We start from the raw sequence: 22,828 nt of genomic DNA on the forward strand, positions 1-22,828 counted from the left end.
CAGGAGCTTCATTTGCCATAAAACTGCCAAATCAAACATACGCAGCTACAAGCTGTGGTGACCCTTGTGATAAGGGAGCAGTCAAAGGTAGCTAGCTAACACGTTTTTAAAAGAAATACTGACATTGACCATCAGAGTACAAATAACTTCATCACGATGTGATTTAGTAGCATGTCATATTTTTCCCCTGTTAATTATATGTAAAAATTTGAAATTTTAGACATACCAGTTGCCAGATTGCCATGAATTTGTGATATTTTTTAAACCAAGCCAGAAGATGTACCATTATTTGTTTCACACCTGTCTTCTCTTGACATGCCTTTGCTTGCATTTGGAAGTAGCTGCTACAATCCATTCTCTTGCTTCCCGTAAACGTTGCTTTACCTACAGCATTCTTAACACATGGGAGTGTATGAATGTTGAAACACACTGTATTATACATGGAGGTCATGGTTTTGTTCAAGCTGTGTCATTCAGCACATCAGTCATCCTGTGTTGCTGCAAATTGCATGATTATTGCTTTAGGATATTTTTCACTCTCGTTCTTCCCACCTCCTCAACTTGTTCGTTTTCACAACAGAACATCAAATCCAGTCCAAGACGGAGCTGTGTCCTTGACATGCTGATTCATTAATTCAACAAAACTTATTTAGTAATAACAAGCCTCTCTGCATCCACAGGACACACCTGAATATCAGCTCCCTGATTGATGGTGCGGTCCCTCCTCCCAAACCCTCCCGGCTCATCTTTCTGTTACCAAGGCGACCGTCAGAAAAGGTCGATAGGGTCAGGCAGGATGTGGAGGGGACTTTAGATCTTCACGGCCCGTGGGTTAGAGAGGAGAAGGCACACACAGATGAAATTTTGTCCATGTCCGTAGAGTTCATTTAGCATTCAAGTCAGTCACAAGGTCTGATTTGGTGAAAATGTCACACAGTCAGAAGGCTGTTAGCTGCAAGAATATTATCCTCCAGCAGCGCAAACTATCAGAGAGCCAGGTTAATTCCCCATCTCCATACTCCTTTTTTTTCCCTCTAGTCGAAGGGAGCAGATATGAGAGAGAGCATGGAAAGAAATGATCCTGGCTGCCCCAGGCTTTCTAATCAAAACGTTACTCCACCAACAGCAATGAGACCGAATCCCATAAGACACCACAAAAGGCTGTATCATAGGAAAAAATGAACATTTTCAGAGAAAGCAATTTAAAGTTTGGAAGTGTATTAACACTGATTGTGTTTGTTTGACAGCCCTGTAACAGTGTTCGGTCATGAAATTGCTGCAGGTTGAACTAAAATCTAGTTTTATGATTATAAGTTGGATGTACTCTTAGAATTACTTGCTGTTTATGTCACATGGCACAACATAACATCGTTTTCTTTATGCTCGACTAGTGTTAGCTGTTATCACATCCTTTTGTGACTCCACACTAGAGCGTTGTGGTTCAGTAGCCGGCTGTTGAACTGGAAAAACGTAATCTGACACTCACTTTGTTATTGTGTTTTATCAACACACTACAGTTTGGATATTTTAAAGTATATAAAGAAGGATATTGGTTCGTGATTTTAATTGAAATAGAAACTATAGAAGTAGAAATAATACGAGGTAATAATTTAACTTATAGCTTTCACAGTGTAAATATTTGTTGGGTTTATCAGTTGAATCTGAATTAAATGTAGATTTTTGAGTGTTTAGTCTGGTGATTCTCAAAATTATGTGACCTTTCATGAAATATATAATCACTGGCCAGTTTTTAAGGTACACCTTGCTAGTGCCACATTGGGTGTCCTTTTGCCTTCAGGACTGCTTTAATTTTTCACATCACAGATTCAACAAATTGCTGGAAATATTTCACAGATTTTGATGATTGCAAACATAATTCAAATTTTTCCACATGTTCAGAGAGGCTGTGATGATTTCAATTGTCTTGTGTTGCACACGTCACCACTTCAGCAGTGGTCTTTGTATGTGAGATCATGTTAATTTAAGATGCATGTACAGTACAAGTGTTTTGTAGCTTTTCCTGACCCCTCCTTGTTTGTTGTTGGAATTATAGGAGTTCAACCCAGAAGAGTTTTATCACTTACTCGAAGCAGCAGAGGACCACGCCAAGGAGGGACAACTGATGAAGGCAGACATCCCTCGATATATTATCAGTCAGTTGGGACTGACTAGGGATCCACTGGAGGGTAAGAAATGGGAATAATAGGTTTCAGGTTTTATTCCAGAGGTGTATATATAATAGAAAATATGAAAACAAATGAAAGTGTAAAGTTTTTAATTTGCAAGAATGCTTTCCAACAGATGTTTGCTGGTTTCAGTTGTTTACTTTCACTCCCAGAGCTGGATAAGTAGATCAATACCACTTGTGTCTGAGTCCAGATTTGATTAACCTACTTCTCTATAAAAGCCGAATGCTGCTGGAAAGAGCTAGCCTGGTACTGTTCAAGGGGGGAAACTGAGCCACCAATACAACTGACTGTACAGATTAGCATGCTATGCCTGTTAATTTAGCAAGTTAGCATAAATAATGTAAGATTTTGGTGGGAGTTTTGTGCTATAACTCTCCAGTTCAGTGACTTCACATAATCTTAGTTTTAAACTGATACAGTAGGAAATAGTGACACACTTTAACAGCTTGATGTTTTTGCTTTAGTATGTTAGTAAGATTTGGCAGCAGTCGTCGTTGCAAAAGTGCATTTCATTTAGCTAACGTGGCTTCTCACTTGTGTCTTTTCCTCTCATCCTATCTGCAAGCATGTGAGAGAAATCCACAGAAAAAATGTTTCATCTCTATTTTGGGTGGTGGCAGTATGAAGCTTTAAAAAGTGCCACTTTGAGATATTGATCAGCTTTTCTTTACGTCCATGATGAGGATATATTGAGATGAAGAGTCTGAGCTGCTTGGATCATTTGCTGTCTGGTGGTGCGGCTGCAGTTCTCTTTTTCATTCATCATCATGGCTCGAAATCAGCCCCCAAACTCACAGTTCACTATTCCCATCTGTTCAGCCACTCCCAGTCTAATCCATCAAGAGCTCGCATTAGCTGATGGGTTAAATGGCTCAGAATGACTCTTCACAATAAGCCACGGTGCTTTTATTTCAGAATTCATGAGAGATGTATCTGGTTATGTCTTTGTGAGTTAATCTCTTCTAACAATGTGCCTGCTGATATCTTGATCTTGCACTTTCTTTAGCACCTACATTGTCATGCATAGGCACACATGCGCACCCACATAGCTGCTTACACTTTCGCACTCACATTTCTTTTCTTGGTTTCTCACACAGAAACAGTGTCAAACAGACACTGACAGAATATACAGTTTCCAGCTCAGTGACTTTTATCTTATATAAAGTTTAGAACCACAAAGGGGCTTTCAAAAGGTAATTATCATTCAATTATTTCAACAAAACAGTTGTGTAATCAGTGTATTCAAGCAGCTGTCACATACAAAAAATGCAAGAACACTGGAAATTAGCTGCCACTCCTCTGCCACTGTTCATGAGGGGAGTAAGAACAAAGTGAAGAGGAGGGAAATCTGAAAGAGAGAAGAAAAATTAATAGAAAGAAGCTGTTTTAATTCTCATATTTTACTTTGTGGGATTTGGTCTGTAGCGGTTGAGAGCTGCAGTTTTTCTAACTGCTCACAGCGGTGTGGGGGGCCTAGTGTCGCTTTTTATTGTCACTTCAGGTTTGTCTGTTAACTAACACGTGTCCCAACAGAAATCGTGGGCTTTGACAGCTACGACAGTGAGGGTCCGCACACTCCAGAGACCGATGACTCAGCAGAGGTGACGAAGAAACACGCATGCACAGACACAGGAAACAAATTACCTGTTTTGTTTTGTTTTTAACTTTGAATTATAATTGTAAAACTCTGGGGATTTCATCAGGGAAAAGGGAGAGCCATCAAGCCACCAACTGAGGAAGACTTTCAGACCATAAAACTGATCAGCAATGGAGCCTATGGGTGAGTAATTGATTAATACGTCACTGATCACACATAGAAACCTAATCGTATCCAATTTTTTCCTTGAGCTTTAAAACTAATCCAGTGGTTAAACTTGGTAAAGCTCATGAATCTAAAAACATTTATATTCGAGCTACAATACAGATATATTGTCTGTCTTTATGTTACACACAGGGCAACAGCATGAAGAATTTGGATCATGAAAACATCCAAGAAAGCTATTTATGAAGAGATTTCTAACAAGCTCTAACACAAACGGCAGAAAGATTGTCAGACTGAACAGCAAAGATCTAGAATTGGACTTGAATGTGTATAAAAAATATTTGTTCAGTCTAAATTGGAACTGGTCAAATCCATCAGGAGCAGTGCAACAAATATTTGAAACATTCTTTCAAAAGTGGATGCTGGTGCTGAGTTTACATGTTTGTCCCTCTGGAGCCATTAATTTGAAAAATTCATTAGCCAGTTAAGCTTTCAAAAACTTTCCACTCTGGTAACTTCCTGTTTTAAGACCGGATGTACATTTCCGGTAGCTTTATTTTGCGGTCAATCGCTATTGTGAAGATGGACTCCAAAATCATGGCCAAAATATGAAAACAGAAAGATTGCGTTAAGTTACAAAGAGCAGAAGGTGGGAACACTCACCATTGCTGTGTCATAAAAAAATCTAATTATCAGTTTTGACGTTTGAAGAGTGTAGATCGATTGGTTGTTTACATCACTCAACACAAGCAGAACTGCATTACAAAATGAGAAGACACATCGTCCACATTCAGAAGCACGTCTCTGTATAGTGACAGTTCTAATGATTTAAACAGGCAAATGTTCAGCATTCAAACTACAGGCGAACATTAGTCAAAGCCAGATGTCTCCCCGTTATGTCGACATCAGCGTGCACAGTCAAGTACACACCTACACAGCACGTCAACAAATCGTGAAAAAAAGTCACAGGATCTAAAAAATGAATGAATGATTGCTGGTAAGGGTCTCGATATATCAGTATTTACGAAGGGTATGTTGTGACTTACCTTCAAAATTCTACAAATACTGAGAAATATCAAATTTGAATCCTTTCTCTCCTTTGCTCTGAGGCGCGGGGGGAAAATATCGACAAGTCGATGAACATCATCCACAGATTTATTCGGTAAATGCCCAAGACGTCTTGAGAAATATAAATCGCCGCTTGATTCATCCATTTGGTTGACTTGTTTTGGAAAACCCGACCGTAAACAAGGCGCGAATATCACGCCGGAAACTAAGCGCTCTACACGAGTTTTCCCACCAGAAGTAGCATATGCTGAGGAGCACATAGCCTATTACAGAATTTCAACCTCTGGCTAAATTTCACCAGTTACACTCTTGACTTAAATGCTCAAGTATGGTGGACCCGAAAGGTCAAATGCACAACTTAAGAAAATACAACAAAAAGAAAACACGCAAAAGCACACAAAATAAAATAGAACATGATTAAAACACGACAGAACTAGAAAAATACAACTGAAGTATTTTTAGAGAGATAATAATGTGACGGACCAGCTGCGGATGTAACAAGCTAACACTACACGGCTAATAGCAAGCGTATCTACAGTGTTATATGAATCATGCGAATAAAAAAAAACCATTATCTTGCATCTTTTTCTTCTTCTCCTCACAAAACTGATGAAGACTTTTAAGCGTGTCTCGGTGCAGTCCTTTACATATTTTACTTTTTGTAACCGCTGCAGTTGGTCCTTCAGATAAATGCCTCATTTCTGTTGTGTTTTGTGTGCTTATACAGCGTTTTTTCTATGCAGTCTTTTTCAAGTTGGAGTGTATTTTGAGCTTTCAGGGCCACCGTACCTTTGACTATAAATAACTGAAATTTATAACTTCAAAGCTTCTCAAGAGCGCATTTGTCTTAAGTAAAGCCGAGCAATTCACATTTGCTACATGTTACTTCAGTAGTCCGATGACAACTGCAGAGTGCTGTGCAGGTGGAGGCACTGCCTTTTCACCCACGTGATAGCGCTATGACACATACAACTCTGTTAGGACATTTAACATTCATCCGGTGACATTTTTTTCCTGTGCAATTTAATGAACTTCATGTATTTGATGCATGAAGTCTCCTTTATCCTTGGCTCAGCTCTGTCATGCTGGCACATCCGTCATCTTTTTTTTAGTCTATTTTTTTTTAGCAGGCTACCACAGAGAGACAGATAACCATTTACTGTCATGCCAACAGCCACTTCAGAATCACCAGCTAACCTAACCTTTTGCTTTCAAGGTATTCAAAGCACTTGTTACACTGCAAGCTGCATCCACAGACACTATTTTGTTCATGTATGTGGGGTTCAGTTTCCTCCCAAATCCCTGACAGCAAGTTTTAAAAAAACAAAAATGTTTCAGATTTCTACAAGTTGACATCTAAATGGTTGAATATGCATGATTTAACGATAAGATCACTCAGAAAGCAAGACTAGTTTACTGTAGAAATTACATGTTCTTGCCTTTGTCAACAGCCATAGTGAAAGTGGCCAAGATCTTGTGTTTTCAAATTGCTAGTTTGCTTTATCAAACAAGTGATCATAAAACAGTTTATGTACCAGTTTTGGTACTTGTGTCCGCCTGTAAACGATTTCCCTATAATGTAATCTGCTGATATGTTGTTACTGCTGCAAAGCTGATAATGGTTTCTGTTCCCAAAAAAAAACAAAATCATAATGCCCTGGGTTCATAAATTGAAGGTTGGTAATCACTAGATTTTCTATTAGCATAATGATCCCAATCATGCATCCAAATGAATCAACATTTAATAGAAAATGTTACTGGGACACGGTAGCAGTCACTGAAGTCCTCAGGATCCTGGGATGTAAAGAAGACAGTGGCACTGTGAATACTAATATAAATACTAATGATAATACCGGAAATGTGAGCAGGAGCCAAAAATACCAACTAAAAGATGATGAAGCTTGGGAAAAACCCCTGAAAACTTGAGTTAGATCACAAAACAACAAAGGTACTTCTATTAGTATTACCAAAAATAGAATTTGGTGGTTGTAAATTTTTGTTTAGATAAAAATTATTAGCAAGGTTTTATGTATTTTTAGTGTTAAAATATATTATATTGTCTTGTAATGCCATGAGGGATGAAATATAATTGGCACGGCACAGGAAAAAAAAAAAAGAAATAATAAATACAGACACTAAAAGCAGCGCTTAATCCTTCATTCTGTCACAGAGAATAATTAAAACGCACAGAGAGATTCAGATGGGATGTATTTTAAAATGCACATTTGACATGTTGTCAGGAATCGGGATTGTCGGGGTTCAATGATTTGAAAGAAAATAAAATAATAATACATTTAAAATGCACTTCACAGCAAAGAGACGGCCAGTGGGGATGTAAACACACGAGTAACATATGGTCTCCTCTCCACCTTGACCGGGTCACATGCTGCTGCATGTTAAAGGCTGTCAAAAGCTGAGTAAGGTGGATCAGCGAAGAAAGAGTTGTACTTGGCAGGCCAGCATTATTCTACCATTATCTACCCACGAGAGAAAATGGGTTATTTTTCAGGTGTAGTTCAAAAACTCTGTTCAGGATCAAACATAAAATGAAGATTACGAGCTCGGGGGTTGACATTTTGTGCTGGAGGTTTTCAAGTCTTAATATCCTCCTTGATGTGTCCACACAGCCACACTTTATTGAGCTCGTGTCTGAAAGGAGATGAAATATCCTCTGCAGTTTGTACCACCTGCTGTTTTCCTCAATACCTCATTTCTTCTGTTCTGTACTCTTCTGTCTCCCCTGCGTTGCAGCGCCGTCTACCTGGTGCGACACAGGGAGACACGCCAGCGTTTCGCCATGAAGAAGATCAACAAGCAGAATCTGATCCTGAGGAACCAGATCCAGCAGGCGTTTGTGGAGAGGGACATACTCACATTTGCGGAGAACCCCTTCGTCGTCTCCATGTTCTGCTCCTTCGAAACGCGACGACACCTCTGCATGGTCATGGAGTACGTTGAAGGTAAGGGGGTCGGCTGTGGTTTTTCACTAGATCTGAGTTCAAATTGATAAGATCGCATGAAGCTACTCTAAACACGTGCCTTGATTTCTTTTTTGTTGTGTGTTGGTCAAGTTTGTGCCTTGTGTGTAAAGTAACACATTTCCTCCCTGACTCTTTTACATCTGTGAAATAACCTCCAGCACATCAGGATACGCTTTTCACGCCACCTTTCCTTTGGATGCTGTAGCCATGGCCTTTTCTGTTTTATCTACATTTTTTATTTTAATTTTCATTCAATTCCTGGACTTATTTTTTAAAATTGTGAATAAAAATTGCCACCTGAGCCTCTGGCTTCTAAACCGAAGGTCAAGCATTCAGGAAACGTGCAGTGAAGTATAATGTCTCAGTTACAAAAAAGGGCAGGGGAGTTTTACTGGCTCACGGCTAAAGCTCGACTCAGTTTTCCTTCTATTTGTGCTGAATTCTATTATTTTGTCAAGATCGCTGTTGATTCACAGACACACTGAGCTGTCAACGGTAGGTACGAATTTATGACTCATGTGTGATGGCAGTGCCAAATATGGATGGCACAAAAATTAATTAAAAACCCAAAAAATAGAAACATAAAAAGCAAATCGTTTTACTAATTCAGAAAAGACTTCTAATGTTCTGGTGATAAAAACAATGAGTCATATTTAATGAATTTGTTCTCCCTAATCAGAGCATCAAAATATGTCTTTCTGGGGTTTGGCACCATTTGTTTGAAAGTTTTAACACGTCGAGCATAGATTTATGTTATAACTACAAAATCACATTAACAGTAACGTGTGTTGTTTATGTGATTGCAGGTGGGGACTGTGCCACTTTGCTGAAGAACATCGGGGCTCTGCCTGTTGAGCTTGCGAGGATGTACTTTGCTGAAACTGTATTAGCCCTGGAGTATCTGCACAACTATGGGATCGTCCACAGAGACCTCAAACCCGACAAGTGAGTGTTTAAAATTTATATTATCAATCAATATAATCACTTGTTTAATTACACCTGTTCAAATATATTATTAACCAATCATATGGCAGCAACCCAGTGCATTTTGGGTTGTAGACATAGTCAAGACTGATGGCCTGCACAGGGTGTACCTAGCCTTTTACCCTATGACAGCTCGAGCCCCGTGTGATCCTAAATCATAAAAGTGGATGGAGAGATGACTGAATGGATGATAATAATAGTAATAAAAACGAATAATAATAATAGACATGGACCGAAGCCTAAGATAATGCAAAAACAAAACATCCAAATTTTTCTTTAACAAACAACCCTTGATAAAACTTTAAAAGTCAAAAGCCTGGATCGCTGATCGGGTGCATTCATTAATCGAATTGGCAGCTTACACATCTGGAAAGGCACCATCAGTGCTGAAAGGTATACACAGATGTTAGAGCGGCACACGCTCCCATCCAAAGGTCTTTTTCTGGAACAGCCTTGTATATTTCAACAAGACAATCAAAACTGCAAACTGCATCGAGTGCAACAGCCTATTAAACAAGTCCAGCTGCTGAACTGGTCCGTGTCCAGTGTCCTCTGTCCTTTCACTAACTGGAAACTTAAAAATAATAATGAAACCAAAAATACAACAAAGAAGACCCCAGACTGAATCCTATATGGGAACAGGAGACTTTCCTCTCCCAGAAGTTCAACAACGGATCTCCTCAGTTTCCCGACACGGCTGTGGCCATGGTATTTGTAATGCCTTATGTAATTTGTGTAATATACTGGGGTATTTATAATCAGAGGTATTTATATCTATTAGAACTATTTTGTCATGTTTTGTAACTTTGTAATATACAGTATTGTATCATTTAATTTACTTTAATTGGTTCGGTACTTACTGTGTCGGAGCTTCTCTGACTGCATATTTTCACATAATCAGAGCTTAATAAAGTATTCTGATCATGGCCCAGTCCCAACTTCTTTTTTTCAACATGTTTAATGTATTTAATTTCCTCAGTTTAAGTATTTGATGTGTTTAATGTTTTCTATTGCAGATAAAATATGGGTTTACAAGATTTGCAAATCGCTGCATTCTGTTTTATTCAGATTTTACACAGCTCCTCAATTGCTGAGGGATTGGTTTGGATTGCTTTATGGCTTATAGGTGTATAAAAACTTCTGTTTTTGGTTTTGTTTGGGGGGGCTTTTCATGTCATTTGCCAGAATGAATGCCTGTTTTCTCTCTCCTTGTAGTCTCCTGATTACCTCCATGGGCCACATTAAGCTGACTGACTTTGGCTTGTCGAAGATGGGCCTAATGAGCCTCACCACCAACCTGTATGAGGGACACATTGAGAAAGATGCCAGGGAGTTTCTGGACAAGCAGGTACGGTACCCACGACCTCACACCGGTCGCATTAAACATGTTAAAACACGAAGTACAGCATATCAATGTAACATGGTAATAATTAATTTCACTTTTTAATTAGTAACTTTATGAATGAGGTGCATGTCCACTTAGAGGCTAATTAGCTGAATCCCATTTTAAAAAATCCTTTTTTCAACCACGCATGCAAACCTGCCAAGTCATCTGGCAAAATCAATATTATCCGAACAAAGATGCTGCATTATAATGCTTCCTGTTTAGTCTGAATAAGTGAATCATTAATGCCCTCCATCTCCATAACAATCCTGTTTTGCAATTACAGTAATTGTTTATACTCTGAATTAAACCAGTCATGAGCAGTCAGATTGGGCCGCGTGTCCTTTTCATCTTCTCAGTGGAAGCAAGCATCTGTGTTTCTGCCAGTAATCAGCTCACATCTGCAGAAACAGACTGCAGCTTTGTGGTGGAGATTATGGCGGAGAGAGAATTTCTCAGTCAGTCAGAACTTTTACTATTGGGCTGTCCTGATGTGTCTGATATAATTTGTCCACAACTCTTGTTTTGGATAGTTCCCACTAGGTGTCACTCAGATTTGATGTACTGTTTGTTTATCCAGAACACTTCCATTACATCCACAGTCAGGGGCGTAATTTCCAGGGGGGTTAGGGGGGTTATGACCCCCCCAATAAAATTATTAATTATCTTGCATAGATAGGCTGTTGATTTTCTTTACTAATTTCAGTTATTACCAGCAAAATAGTTGCATGTTTAATCATCTAGGAATTTATCCAGATTTATTTATTTATTTAGACAGAGATCTTGACCCCCCCAATGTTCAGCACAAAGTTACGCCGATGTCCACAGTAGCAGCTTATTTTTATTAAGGATGATTAACTTGTCTTTCTCTCCTTTTCTCATTTTCTTTTTTCTTCCATTCCTCCAAATTGTCTCAATCATTGCTCACAGGTTTGCGGTACTCCAGAGTACATCGCTCCAGAAGTGATTCTCCGCCAAGGCTACGGGAAGCCGGTGGATTGGTGGGCTATGGGGATCATCCTCTATGAGTTCTTAGTGGGTTGTGTGCCTTTCTTTGGAGACACTCCTGAGGAGCTGTTTGGACAGGTCATCACAGGTGAGGAAACTGTGATAAACCTATGTTGCTACTATGTTTTAAACGCCTTTTCAAACTGCAAAGATTATAAGTGGTTAATGATAAGTGTACTAAGACTTAAAGCCTTCTGTAAAGGTTAGAAACCAAAGATTTAAAATTCTGTTCCAGAAACTAAGTATGTTTTTTTTTCTTTATTATTATTCTGACCTTTTTCTCTCTGTTTCTTGTGCCTCTGGTAGATGACATAGTTTGGCCAGATGGTGATGAGGCCCTGCCTGCAGATGCCCAATCCCTCATCTCTGCCCTGTTACAGACCAACCCTCTGGTCAGGCTCGGTACAGGTACTGGTTTGCTCTTTCACTTGATATCTGATTTGACATGTGCAGCTATTTGCAACAAGAATAAGAATGCAAAGTAACATTAAAAGGAACAGGTGCAATATAAAACAAAAGTATTTTGGGTCTTGTTTCTTTTTGTGCACACAGAATATGAAGCTAAAGCTAGCCACTGGCTAGCTTAGCTGAAATACAGATAAAGCCACCTAAAACAAGCTGTGGCTTTAAGAGAGCATAATAATCCTTCACCTCTTGACACAGACAGGAAAGCTGTTTCTCCCCTGTCCACCTATAACTTTCTGGCACAAGCGTTTATATAATGCATAAAAAAGTATCATAAAAAATCTTATCATATCCACTTGGCATTCTGCAATATATTTTACATTTGTTCTTGAAAGACTATTCATCTCATTCATCTTTATTTTTGGATGAGGGTAACAATTAATGTTGTTTGCACCCCCACCACCAGGGGGCGCATTTGAGGTAAAGCAGCACTCCTTCTTCAGTGAGCTGGACTGGAACAGTTTGCTGAGACAGAAGGCAGAGTTCATCCCTCACCTGGAGTCAGAGGAGGACACAAGCTACTTTGATAGTACGTGTGTCTAGATTTATGTGAAACGACATTAATATTAGGTTCATGGGTTATTTAAAGATGTTCTGACACAACCCCAGCCGGAAAATCACATTTTATCTTCTCTGCCTCTCTCTCTCTTGTGTCTGCCAGCTCGCTCCGATCGTTATCACCACATCAATACGTACGACGAGGATGACACCAATGACGATGAGCCAGTGGAGATCAGACAGTTCTCATCCTGCTCTCCTCGCTTCAGCAAGGTCTGTCTGACTTTGCCTCTCACTTTTTTAAATCTGTCTCAGTCACTTTTACTTTTTTTTTCCTCACTCTGTCACATTTTGTCACACAGACATCGGACAGGATTAAATGAGTGAAGAGACAAGATTTTTAGATAAAAGTAGGTCATCCTGTACATAGTGTAGCATCTGGAGGTCGGACCAGGTCTCATGTCTGCTGCTAATAACTCTAATTGGACTCACTCCGCCATCATCACTGATGCTCTTTTCTCTTTCTATTTTAAGACAGTCAGGGTCTTCCACCTGCTATTTTTCTAATTCCTCACACTACATTTTTTGCTGTTCCTATCTACAGATGTGTTATGATCCAGACATCTTTTTAACTATATTTGTTTTCACATTCACACTTTCTGCTTGGCTCCTCCAATTCTGATCTGTGACTCCCTCTTCTGTCACACTTTCTCTCTCTGATGGGATTTTCTCACCTCATGCTGTCTTTTCATATCTCTTTGTCTAACTCGTTCTGCCTTCCCTCCATTTGCTCCGTCCACCCCTGCTTGGAAACAGAAAGTGCCTCAATGAAATCCCAATTTCAGTTAAATTTAAAATAACGTTACAGTTAGCGTTGCAAGGCTGTTTGGCAGATTTTTACAGGTATTGCACGTGAACAGAGACATCTGTCAAGCACCCTGAAACGACAAGATCTGTGGCAAATACACTATTACACTAATTTAATGTACTGCTGTAGAAATATCATTATTAATAATGATAATTTAATCATAAACTACTTTAATTATTAGTTAAGTGGCTTAGATAAGCAAAAGTCTGCTGGTTTGACTTGGTGTGAAGACTGGGTACTTCTCTCTTACTTGTGTAGCCCTAAAGATAAATCTCTGACATTTGGACTGAGAGTGAGACAAACTTTGGTATTTTATTTGAAAGCTTTCTGACATTGTCCACACCAGACTATGAGCACGGGAACAAGGAACCTTACTCGGAGCATGCAGGAGGGAAAGCAGATTGTCAGATAAAGACTAAAAGGAAGACAGGAATGTTTATACACAAGGAAGTGATTACTGATTAGCAAGGTTTCCAAACTCAAAATAAGACAAAACCCAGACACTGTGACACCAAGCTATTAGATCATTATCCAAGAAATTCAAGAACAATTTAATTAGTATTGTAATGTCGTTCTGCAACCAACAAGGGCGTGAATGCAAAACTTAGACCAGCACACTTTTAAAGTAGGTTTGGTGATACTCATTAATCTTTTTTCTGCATGCTATAACAGAATATCATGTGTCACCTCATACATCAGTGTTGCTAGACCCCTTTTTTGGGACAAGTGCCCCAGTAAAATCTCAAGCTTCAATTTTAACAAGCACTTATATTTGGCAGGGGATTTGTCCAGAAGCCGAGGAGCATTTGCAGGTGTGTCCGGGCATGGAGGCTGCAGTGAGCAGCCAGTTATCCATGGATCAGCATTCTGGCTGAAACAAGAATCAAAATGAATGTGCATCAACACAGTTAGGTCACTTGAATAAGGGTCTTAGTTAGGGGAAGTTTAAATAGCATGCTGTATGGCACAAGGTGGTCTTTGGACACCTCTCTCCAAACTTCCTCCTTACATACTGAAAACAGTTTGAATGTAATTTTTAATTCATCACACTGATTTTCAGTCCTCAGCCTTTTCTTCCTGTTTCCCTTCTCTAAAAATGGGCTTGTTGACAGACACTTTTCCACTGAGACCATTTTTGATGAGGCTTCAGCAAACAGTAGGTTGGATAACTGAAGAGCCAGATGCATCTCTCAGGTCCTGTGTCAGATCTTTGCTGGATTTTTTTCCAGTCGCAAAAATGCTATTTTATGCCTATCAAACTCTGCTAGCGCTGTCATTTTTCATATTCAACTAAAGAAATTATCAATTTTTACGACATACTGCTAGTATCGAAGTGCCTGAAGGTACAGTGTAAAATTGATTCTTTGCTAAGTTAAGTTGCCTGTTATTTGTAGACACAACACTGGTTGTTCCCTTGAATTAGGTGTCTTTTAATGTTTGAGTGATTTATAGAGTTAAGGGGATTCATAGAGTTAAATGAAAAAAAGTATCAGGTAGGACTGGACTGAGAGTGAATGACTGTAAATGAGTCTAATGACTTTAAGTACCTTCAGAACGCCTGGAGAACTGTTGCTGATGATCACTTTAAAAATACAAGAAAATCTGACTCCTTTGAAGCAAAATTAGGGGTTTTACATAGTGCTGTATTGTCTTGATCATCTTGAACCACTAACAAACAAAGATAAAACTAGGTGATAGAACAGAAGAAACTGCTGCTAAATGACTGTGGTGCATTTAACAAATGAAGGAATGCATGAAGCTAAGAAATTGTTTGTAGCTGTTAACATTGTTTTTCCTGCTAAGCCGATAGCTCAGTCTTCAGCTGATACTTGTTTCCATGGTGCACTGCAGAATATTCTTCAGGCTTTCCTTAACACAGCTCAGTTCTTGTCCTCCCCCACACAGCTTAGCTTTCCTGTGTTACTCTGCACATAATAAAGGCCTTACAATTGAATTATGCACATGTCTTTGTGGTACGTTAATACTCACTTGCATGCAGAGAAAACATTCATGCTGCTGGGAGTGTCTTTACAGTAGTGCAAAGCTTCTTAACCACTTAATTTGATAATAAAAAAAACCCCAAAAATACTGTACTTAAATTCATAGATTAGTGATATTGTAATATTTCTACAATATCTTCTAAAAACAGGCAGCTGAGAGATCCACTTTATTTTTTTACCCTAGGTGGGCCTTCCTGACACAATGCTCCCAAAGATTTATGCCTCCTTCTACTCTCAAACATATGTTAGGCAAATGAGTTAACTGCATTTTACTTTTAGATGCACAGTGTTCCCACGATTAAAACCCCACTGATTATATAGCACAGTAACCATTTGCCATGATTACATAATGCACACAGACTTGCATCAAAGCAAACTGGTTAATAAATTCCAAATGGACATTTTCTCCAGTCTTGCTCACTCACATATCTGCAAAAGCCAAGGTGGAAATTTGTATTTTTGAATTGAAGCTGCCAATAGTGAAAATTACGACTGCCAGAATGTCCTAAAATTTAACAGCTCATAATGTTCTCCTTATCAGACTCTTAAAGTATTTTGGCCAGACTGTGACACATAATTTTCCACAGAAATTGCAAACCTGAGCTGTTAGAGGCTTCCTAAGGAGGCATATATGCATGTTTTAAAGGCTGAATCATCTAAAAGAGTAATATCTTTTTTTTAATGGTCTGCACACATTTTGAGCTGGCAGACCACATTGAAAGCTAAAACCTGGACCGAGATGCTCCATTAACAAGTCCTCCATCGATTTGGCATTTCAGACTCATGGCGGGCGGTTTTATCTCCTATAACTGAAATTGCAGTGCGACCACAGTTTGCTTGGGGATTCAGGTGTGTTATACAGCACTGGATGTAGCCTCAGGCAGTGATTATGAGTGAGCTACAGACGTTTGGTGAATATCTGATTATTTTATTTGTTATACTGCTGGCTCTATCCTTTATGCAACTTTCATACATAAGCAGACCTGTAAAAATAAACTGAAGTGCAAAAGCTGGTGAAATTTAAGGAATCTGACATCTTCCCCACTGGTTGGCTGTAGCTCAGGCAATGCAGCGGGTTGCCTTCTAATCAGAAGTATCGCTGGCTCCTCCTGTCCATGTGCTAAAATATTTTGGGGCGAGATACGGAAACTGAAGTTCTTACCAATCCATCGGTCAATGTTAGATAAAAGTGCGTATAGGTGCACTCGGTGGTTGGCCAAATGACACTTGTAGTCTAAAGCACAACGAGACAAAAGGTGTCAATGATAGTACCAGTCCATTTATTTGTGTATTTTATGCCAGGTTGCTACCAGAAACTATAGACTGAAAAGATTGAGTTTCCAGGTCAAATGGGGACGTGGCTCAAAGGAAACTGAAGTGGGATTGCATAGTTTTCTATAGGAAAGCTATGCAAACTATGCACTCGCTTAATCTATAACCTCATAAATACCTTCCTGAAGAGACTTCAGTCTTGACAATCATACTGAATACTGCATGCTACTAATTTTGTAAGTTATGTTACCAATTAGAGTAAAATAGATGATAAAGCAGTGTGCGTTTTAGGCTGGGCAGCTTTGTGAAGTTGCTGGTTTCAGGGAAAAAAAATGACATCAAGCTTTGGTTGATGTCACAGACTTTTATCTACAGTCTATGCCAAAAACACTCTATCTCCACCTGAACTGAATAATAAAAACCATCATATCACCAGTAATTGTTGAAATAAAGGCATGTGTCTGAAACAAATTCACACAGAATGTATATCTGCAACTCCAACTCAAAAGCAACATTTCTCCTGAGCTATTAATCAAAGCCAACAGACCAAATGCTCATCGATCTGACTGTGTCCCGCTGCAGGTGTACAGCAGCATGGAGCATCTTTCTCAGCTGGAACAGAAAGCTACGTGCTCCGTGTCCCGTCGGGAACACAAGGGCCCACGGGAGGACAAGGTAACGAAGAGAGAGAGCATGGGCAGCTTCAGCATGAGGGACAAGAGCTGGAGGACTGGATCCCCTGAGATGTGAGTGGTGGGCAGCACTGAATAAGGTTCAGTTTATTGTAGGTATGACACAGTAAGGAGGGGTGTTCTTTACACCTAAGCAACGTATGAGGATGTTCATGAGGTGATTCCCTGAAGGTTTTTTCCTTTTGGCAGCCTCACTTATTTCAGTTTGTCTGGAGTTTTATTTCCATCTCACTCACACCAGTTCTGACACTCGTTGTATAAAAAGATCTTTGTGTGAGGATTTGCACTCACTTTGAGACAAAAACAGCATCAGATCCACCCAGTCTGAAGGAGGAGAGCCGAGTTTGATTGGTGCCTCATATGTTTCTGTTCAACAGATTCATTAGTTTTATTCCATTTCATTAGTTTGAGTGCAAGTGGTTCAATGATACTTGTACCCTCGATTCTGAAGCTGTTTCAGTTCCTAACAGACACAGCTTATTAGCTCTTCGTCTGTTACAGGAAACGCCTGCCTCAATCTTAATATTGAAAACTAAAGACCTCTAATTAGCTTGCATCAATCATTTTAGTTTGTAGCTCGCATAAATGGAAAATTTACTCTCATTGTGAGATCTAATTCCTTCATACTGTGGTTTGCATACACAGGAAACAGATTTCCATTACTTCTCATGTCTCCATTTCACCTCAGGCTGTTTGTCGGGATTGAAATCACTCTGTATTCACACGTGAAAGGAAATAACTGATAGGTTCTGTCTCCATAATAGAAAATCAAGAGACTCATTATTTATTACCTTACATATTTTCTCCCCAGCCAAAACAAATGGACATTATCTGTATCATCTCTCTCTTCAGCCAAGTGTTTTTTCTTACAGCTCATTATTTAATTATGATTTAATTAGAAAAATAATAAAAATACATGATCTGATTGTGTCCTGTCTTTCTCTGCTAAAAAAAAATCACTGGTGTTTAATTACTGCTAATTCAAATGCAAAGTGAAGTGATGTGGTTCATTAACTAGAAAGAAATGTTTTCCTTAGAAATTTTTTAAAAAAGTATCGTCTCAGACTTTTTGTCATATTTCTTAAATTGTGAGTTTTTATTATTCCTAGTCTAGAATCATAGACATTCCCATCGGCTGAATTTTTGTAGAATGGTAATTACCAAAAGCAGGGAAGGAAAAGCAAAACACACCCACACAGGTTCTGTAGGGCTGTAATAGTCATTGCTGCACTGTTAGAGCAGACAGTCACTTGCGTGGTTGCAGAGAAATTTGTGCCATTACCTTCTCTGACTGCATCCTTCTCTTACAGGAAGCGCCTGTCCTGTTCAGAGTCCCTCTACACAGAAGGTGATGCGAGCCCTCCTCTTGGTGCCCGACGACGCTTCTCAGCTCTGATGGACACGCATCGTTTTGCCTCACCTCTAGAGGGCGAGTCCGAATTCCTGTCCCGCCAGAACTACATGAAGGTCCGTGGCACTTCGCTGGACGGGACTACTGTCCCCTCACCGAGCCTGCTGGAGCAAAGGAACAGTCTGAAGGAGATCAATGGGGCAGGTGTGTCAGCAGGCGGGAAAGCCTCAAAGATAGTGAAATGTTTGCAAGGAGAGAAAGTGACAGATTTTAGAGCAGATAGAGAAAGCAAAAGAGGTTTTGCCTATAAGATGGCTACTGTTGAGTCAGCTGAGTCATTTTTAACATTGTTATTAATTTGTGTGCTCACAGACAAATCTCCAAGGCCAGGAGAGACACCGGGCATTACCACAGCCATCACCACATTATCCCCAGGTCCTGCAGCAACCGGCCGGGATGTGATGACTCCTCTGTATGACCCTCTGGGGCCACGAGCAACAAATGACTTGGTCCTCCGGAGGGCACGCCATCAGCATTTGTCTGGTGAGGGAGAGAAGCGAAACTCCAGAGCAGGCAACAAGGTCATTAAATCAGCCTCTGCCACGGCCCTGTCTGTTATCATACCGTCAGGTAAGAAGGGCAAGGAAAGAGACAATGAAACATTTAATAATACTACTGATACGTCATACTTATTTCTCCTCTTTACCGTCTCCTTGCTTTTAGTGGAGCAGCATGGCGGCTTCTCCCCGCTGGCCAGTCCCATGTCGCCCCACTCTTTCTCCTCCAACCCTTCGTCACGCGACTCTTCACCCAGCAGAGACTTTTTCCCAGCAGTCAGTGTGCTGCGCTCCCCCATTACCATCCACCGCTCCGGAAAGAAATATGGCTTTACTCTCAGAGCCATCAGAGTCTACATTGGAGACAGTGATATCTACAGCGTACATCACATTGTTTGGGTAAGAAACTCTCAGACATGTATTAATATTGTAGCTGAACTCCATAACCTCACGCAAAGAGGGATGGCCTGTGTTTTGATTTGTGAGTGTGCTTTTAGAAGTGGAGCTGCCATTAAATAGGAATCAATAATTTAAAAAAGGGGATTAAACTGAAGGGAAGCACTTAGAATGCAGAGCAGGATTAGGACGGCGGTAAAGCTGGACAATAGGGACATAACAAGATCACTGCTGTTGAACGTTAGAGCCACTTTTCTAATCTCACCATACACAAATATGCTACATAATCTGATCTGAAAATATTTGTCTTGTCTTGAGATTTACCAGTGAGAATCACAACATGAGCATTCTGTTTACATGGAGGTGATTTTCCCCCTTCCGCAAACTTGAATATTTTTTGCGTTTTGGCAGCATGTGGAGGACGGTGGCCCCGCCCAGGAAGCTGGCCTTTGTGCTGGTGACCTCATCACTCATGTCAACGGGGAGCCCGTCCATGGTCTGGTCCACACTGAAGTAGTGGAGCTCATCCTCAAGGTCAGCAGGCTTATTTATTCTCAGTTGTTCCACGCTGGCAATATAAATAACCAGCTTTCAATTTCAAGAGAAGGCTTTATGTAAATGGGCTTGTCAGTGCGGAAATTATTATTGCTCTTCTGTGCAGAGTGGCAACAAGGTGACGGTGACAACCACACCTTTTGAGAACACCTCCATTAAAGTGGGCCCTGCTCGTAAGGCCAGCTACAAGTGCAAGATGGCCCGGCGAAACAAGAGGACGATGGGCAAAGACAGCCAGGACAAGTAGGACAAGTAGCTGCTACACTGCACTTATACAACGACTCAGCTGAACTCTCGCCTCAATAACATATTTTTCATTATTATAATGGCTATAGACCAAAGAAGAGTTAGCCTTACTAACTGAAGAGCTTTACGTGTTTTGCTTTATTGATTATAACAGTTTTGTGGCTGAGGTACACATTATACATTTAAAGCAGAACCTGATTTCTGTTTATTTTAATGTACTACAAAAAAAAATATCTTCGGAGACTATAACAAGACTTCGAAGTCAGTAACTGCTTAAGGTCAAAGCTATCTTGAATGCAGCAATGACAGGAAATTTGTCAAAACACTGTAGAGCAGCACATCGCCCTGAGTGGTTAGTTAAAAACAAAATGTCTGATATGATTAAAATAATAGAGAATTAATGCAAAATTGTGCAGTGTTTTTGAGAAATGCTTAGCAACAGTTTAAAATACTCAGTGTACTGTATGTAGCTAGTACGCATTACTTGCAAACCCATCAGTACTGTGCTTTTAAACGAAGTTAATAAATACTGTAAATTACTGTCGGTTATTTTTGTTCCCAATTCAGACCTTCCTTCCTTCTTTAATTATTCTCTTCTCTATCCCGCAGTAAGAAGCGTAGCTCCTTGTTCCGCAAGATCACAAAACAGTCCAATCTCCTGCACACCAGCCGCAGCTTGTCCTCCCTGAATCGCTCTCTGTCCTCCAGTGAGAGTCTTCCCGGCTCCCCAACTCACAGCCTGTCTGCACGGTCTCCAACTCAGGGCTATCGCTCCACCCCTGAGCCCTCATACTTGGGTAGGACACTGAAAATAAACAGTGCACAAATTAATTTTACTTCCTTGGGGGTTTTGACAGCTTCACTCATCTTTTCTGCTCTCTGCAGGTGCGTCCTCTCAGAGCAGCTCTGCAGCATCCAGCACTCCAAACTCCCCGGCTCCCTCACAGCACATGAGACCCAGCTCACTGCACGGCCTCTCCCCGAAACTCCATCGCCAGTATCGGTCTGCCCGTTGTAAGTCTGCCGGTAATATTCCACTGTCCCCGTTGGCTCACACGCCCTCCCCCACCCAGTCTTCACCTCCACCTTTACCAGGTCACACTGTAGGGAGCTCCAACACAACCCAGTCTTTCCCTGCCAAGCTCCACTCTTCCCCGCCGGTGGTACGTCCCAGGCCCAAGAGTGCCGAGCCTCCGCGATCACCTCTCCTCAAACGCGTGCAGTCAGCAGAGAAGCTCGGCTCACCTCTAACCCAGTCAAGCTCTACAGGAGGGCTGGGGGGTCCACTGAGGAAACACAGCCTTGAGGTGCAGCACTCTGAGTACCGCAAGGACGCCTTCCTCTGCGAGCTTGGGCTCCAGAGCCTGCTGGAGACAGAAGGGGAAAATTTGCCTCCTAATCCTCCCCCTCTACCCTCATCCTCAACTTCCCCAGAGACTGGTGTGCTGAAGCCAGCGAGGAGACTAGGGAGACAGGAGTCACCACTGAGCAGGGAAACACTACTGGCTGGAAGGGAGAGGGAAGAGAAAGAGAGAGGAGTGGAGAGGGAGAAGGAGGCTGGGACAGGATCGCAGTCATCCTTAGGAAGAAAACCTCATGCAAGTGAGCAGCCTTTGAACTCACAAAGCTCTGTACTAAGTGCAGGAACTACTAAAGCTATAACCCCTAGCACGCCTACCAAAACAACAGGGGGTTTAGGTGCTCACAAGGGGCCTGAGAAGTTCACCCAGAGTCAGGCGGACATGTCTCCAAAACAGCTAGACTCCAAGATAGCCAAAAGTCTGTTTTCTAACAGTAAACATCCACAGGAGCAGCAGCTAGGGGGCAGACCTGAATCAAAGCAGGAAGGAGACAACAAGAGCCGGTGTGGTCTTCCTGGAGCTGCCTACAGCAAAAGCTCTGTTTCTGCTCCAGATAAGTCCGCTGGCATCATCACAACAGTGACAGGAGGTCCTCTGAGCAAAACCTTTAAACCATCAGGAGTTGGAGACGCCCTGAGAAAGATGGGGACTGACAGCAGTGACACAAGGACACCAGACCTTGGCTCCAAAAGCCCCAAACTACCAGCTCGGGTCCTCCCTCCTGTCGTTCCCCCGCATGGGCAGGCGCTGTCACTGGCCAAAGTAAGGCAGGGACTCGGGGCTGTCAACTGCTACCGGGGATCACTCGACTGGGAGGACAAATGTCGTCTGGAGGTGGTGGAGGAGCACTCACCCTCTCCTTCTCCTTCCCCAACCGCGGTAACCCCCTCCCTCTGTGGACCTTCCCTCTGTAAGTCACGGCCTGTCTCCCCTGGTGACAAGACAAGCTTCGTCAGCCAGCTGACCACTGTGGCCAAAAACGTCCTCGGGCCGATCAAGCTCGGCTCTCAAGAGGGGGCCAAGAGCAAAGAGCAGCAGTCTAAAGCAGCAGAGGAAAAACAGGGAGGCACAGTGAGAAAGTCTGACTCTCCAGATGGAGGTCGAGTGGTTGTTGGGGCTGCAGTGGTGACCCAGAGTCCTGCTGGTTCACCGCTAGAGAAGGCAACAGGTAGCAGCCTGCCGAAAATGTGA

General features: G+C 41.2%; 1 protein-coding gene across 1 annotated transcript in view; it reads left to right on the forward strand.

The window, feature by feature from the left end:
• mast1a (microtubule associated serine/threonine kinase 1a) overlaps positions 1 to 22,828 on the forward strand; it is a 43,688-nt gene extending 20,860 nt beyond the window's left edge. Inside the window, exons 9-26 of the mRNA XM_085356595.1 lie at positions 2,054 to 2,186; positions 3,723 to 3,790; positions 3,893 to 3,969; positions 7,771 to 7,979; positions 8,807 to 8,945; positions 10,200 to 10,332; positions 11,299 to 11,464; positions 11,683 to 11,784; positions 12,248 to 12,370; positions 12,503 to 12,612; positions 17,062 to 17,225; positions 18,482 to 18,726; positions 18,895 to 19,152; positions 19,246 to 19,478; positions 19,887 to 20,009; positions 20,137 to 20,273; positions 20,886 to 21,073; positions 21,162 to 22,828. Coding sequence (XP_085212721.1) covers positions 2,054 to 2,186; positions 3,723 to 3,790; positions 3,893 to 3,969; positions 7,771 to 7,979; positions 8,807 to 8,945; positions 10,200 to 10,332; positions 11,299 to 11,464; positions 11,683 to 11,784; positions 12,248 to 12,370; positions 12,503 to 12,612; positions 17,062 to 17,225; positions 18,482 to 18,726; positions 18,895 to 19,152; positions 19,246 to 19,478; positions 19,887 to 20,009; positions 20,137 to 20,273; positions 20,886 to 21,073; positions 21,162 to 22,828 — 4,275 coding nt within the window. The remainder of the gene's footprint in view (positions 1 to 2,053; positions 2,187 to 3,722; positions 3,791 to 3,892; positions 3,970 to 7,770; positions 7,980 to 8,806; positions 8,946 to 10,199; positions 10,333 to 11,298; positions 11,465 to 11,682; positions 11,785 to 12,247; positions 12,371 to 12,502; positions 12,613 to 17,061; positions 17,226 to 18,481; positions 18,727 to 18,894; positions 19,153 to 19,245; positions 19,479 to 19,886; positions 20,010 to 20,136; positions 20,274 to 20,885; positions 21,074 to 21,161) is intronic.

Source organism: Diplotaxodon limnothrissa, linkage group LG6, assembly GCF_057381915.1.
Source record: "Diplotaxodon limnothrissa isolate DT_005_m linkage group LG6, D_limnothrissa_male_GT1.1, whole genome shotgun sequence".
NCBI lineage: Eukaryota > Metazoa > Chordata > Actinopteri > Cichliformes > Cichlidae > Diplotaxodon > Diplotaxodon limnothrissa.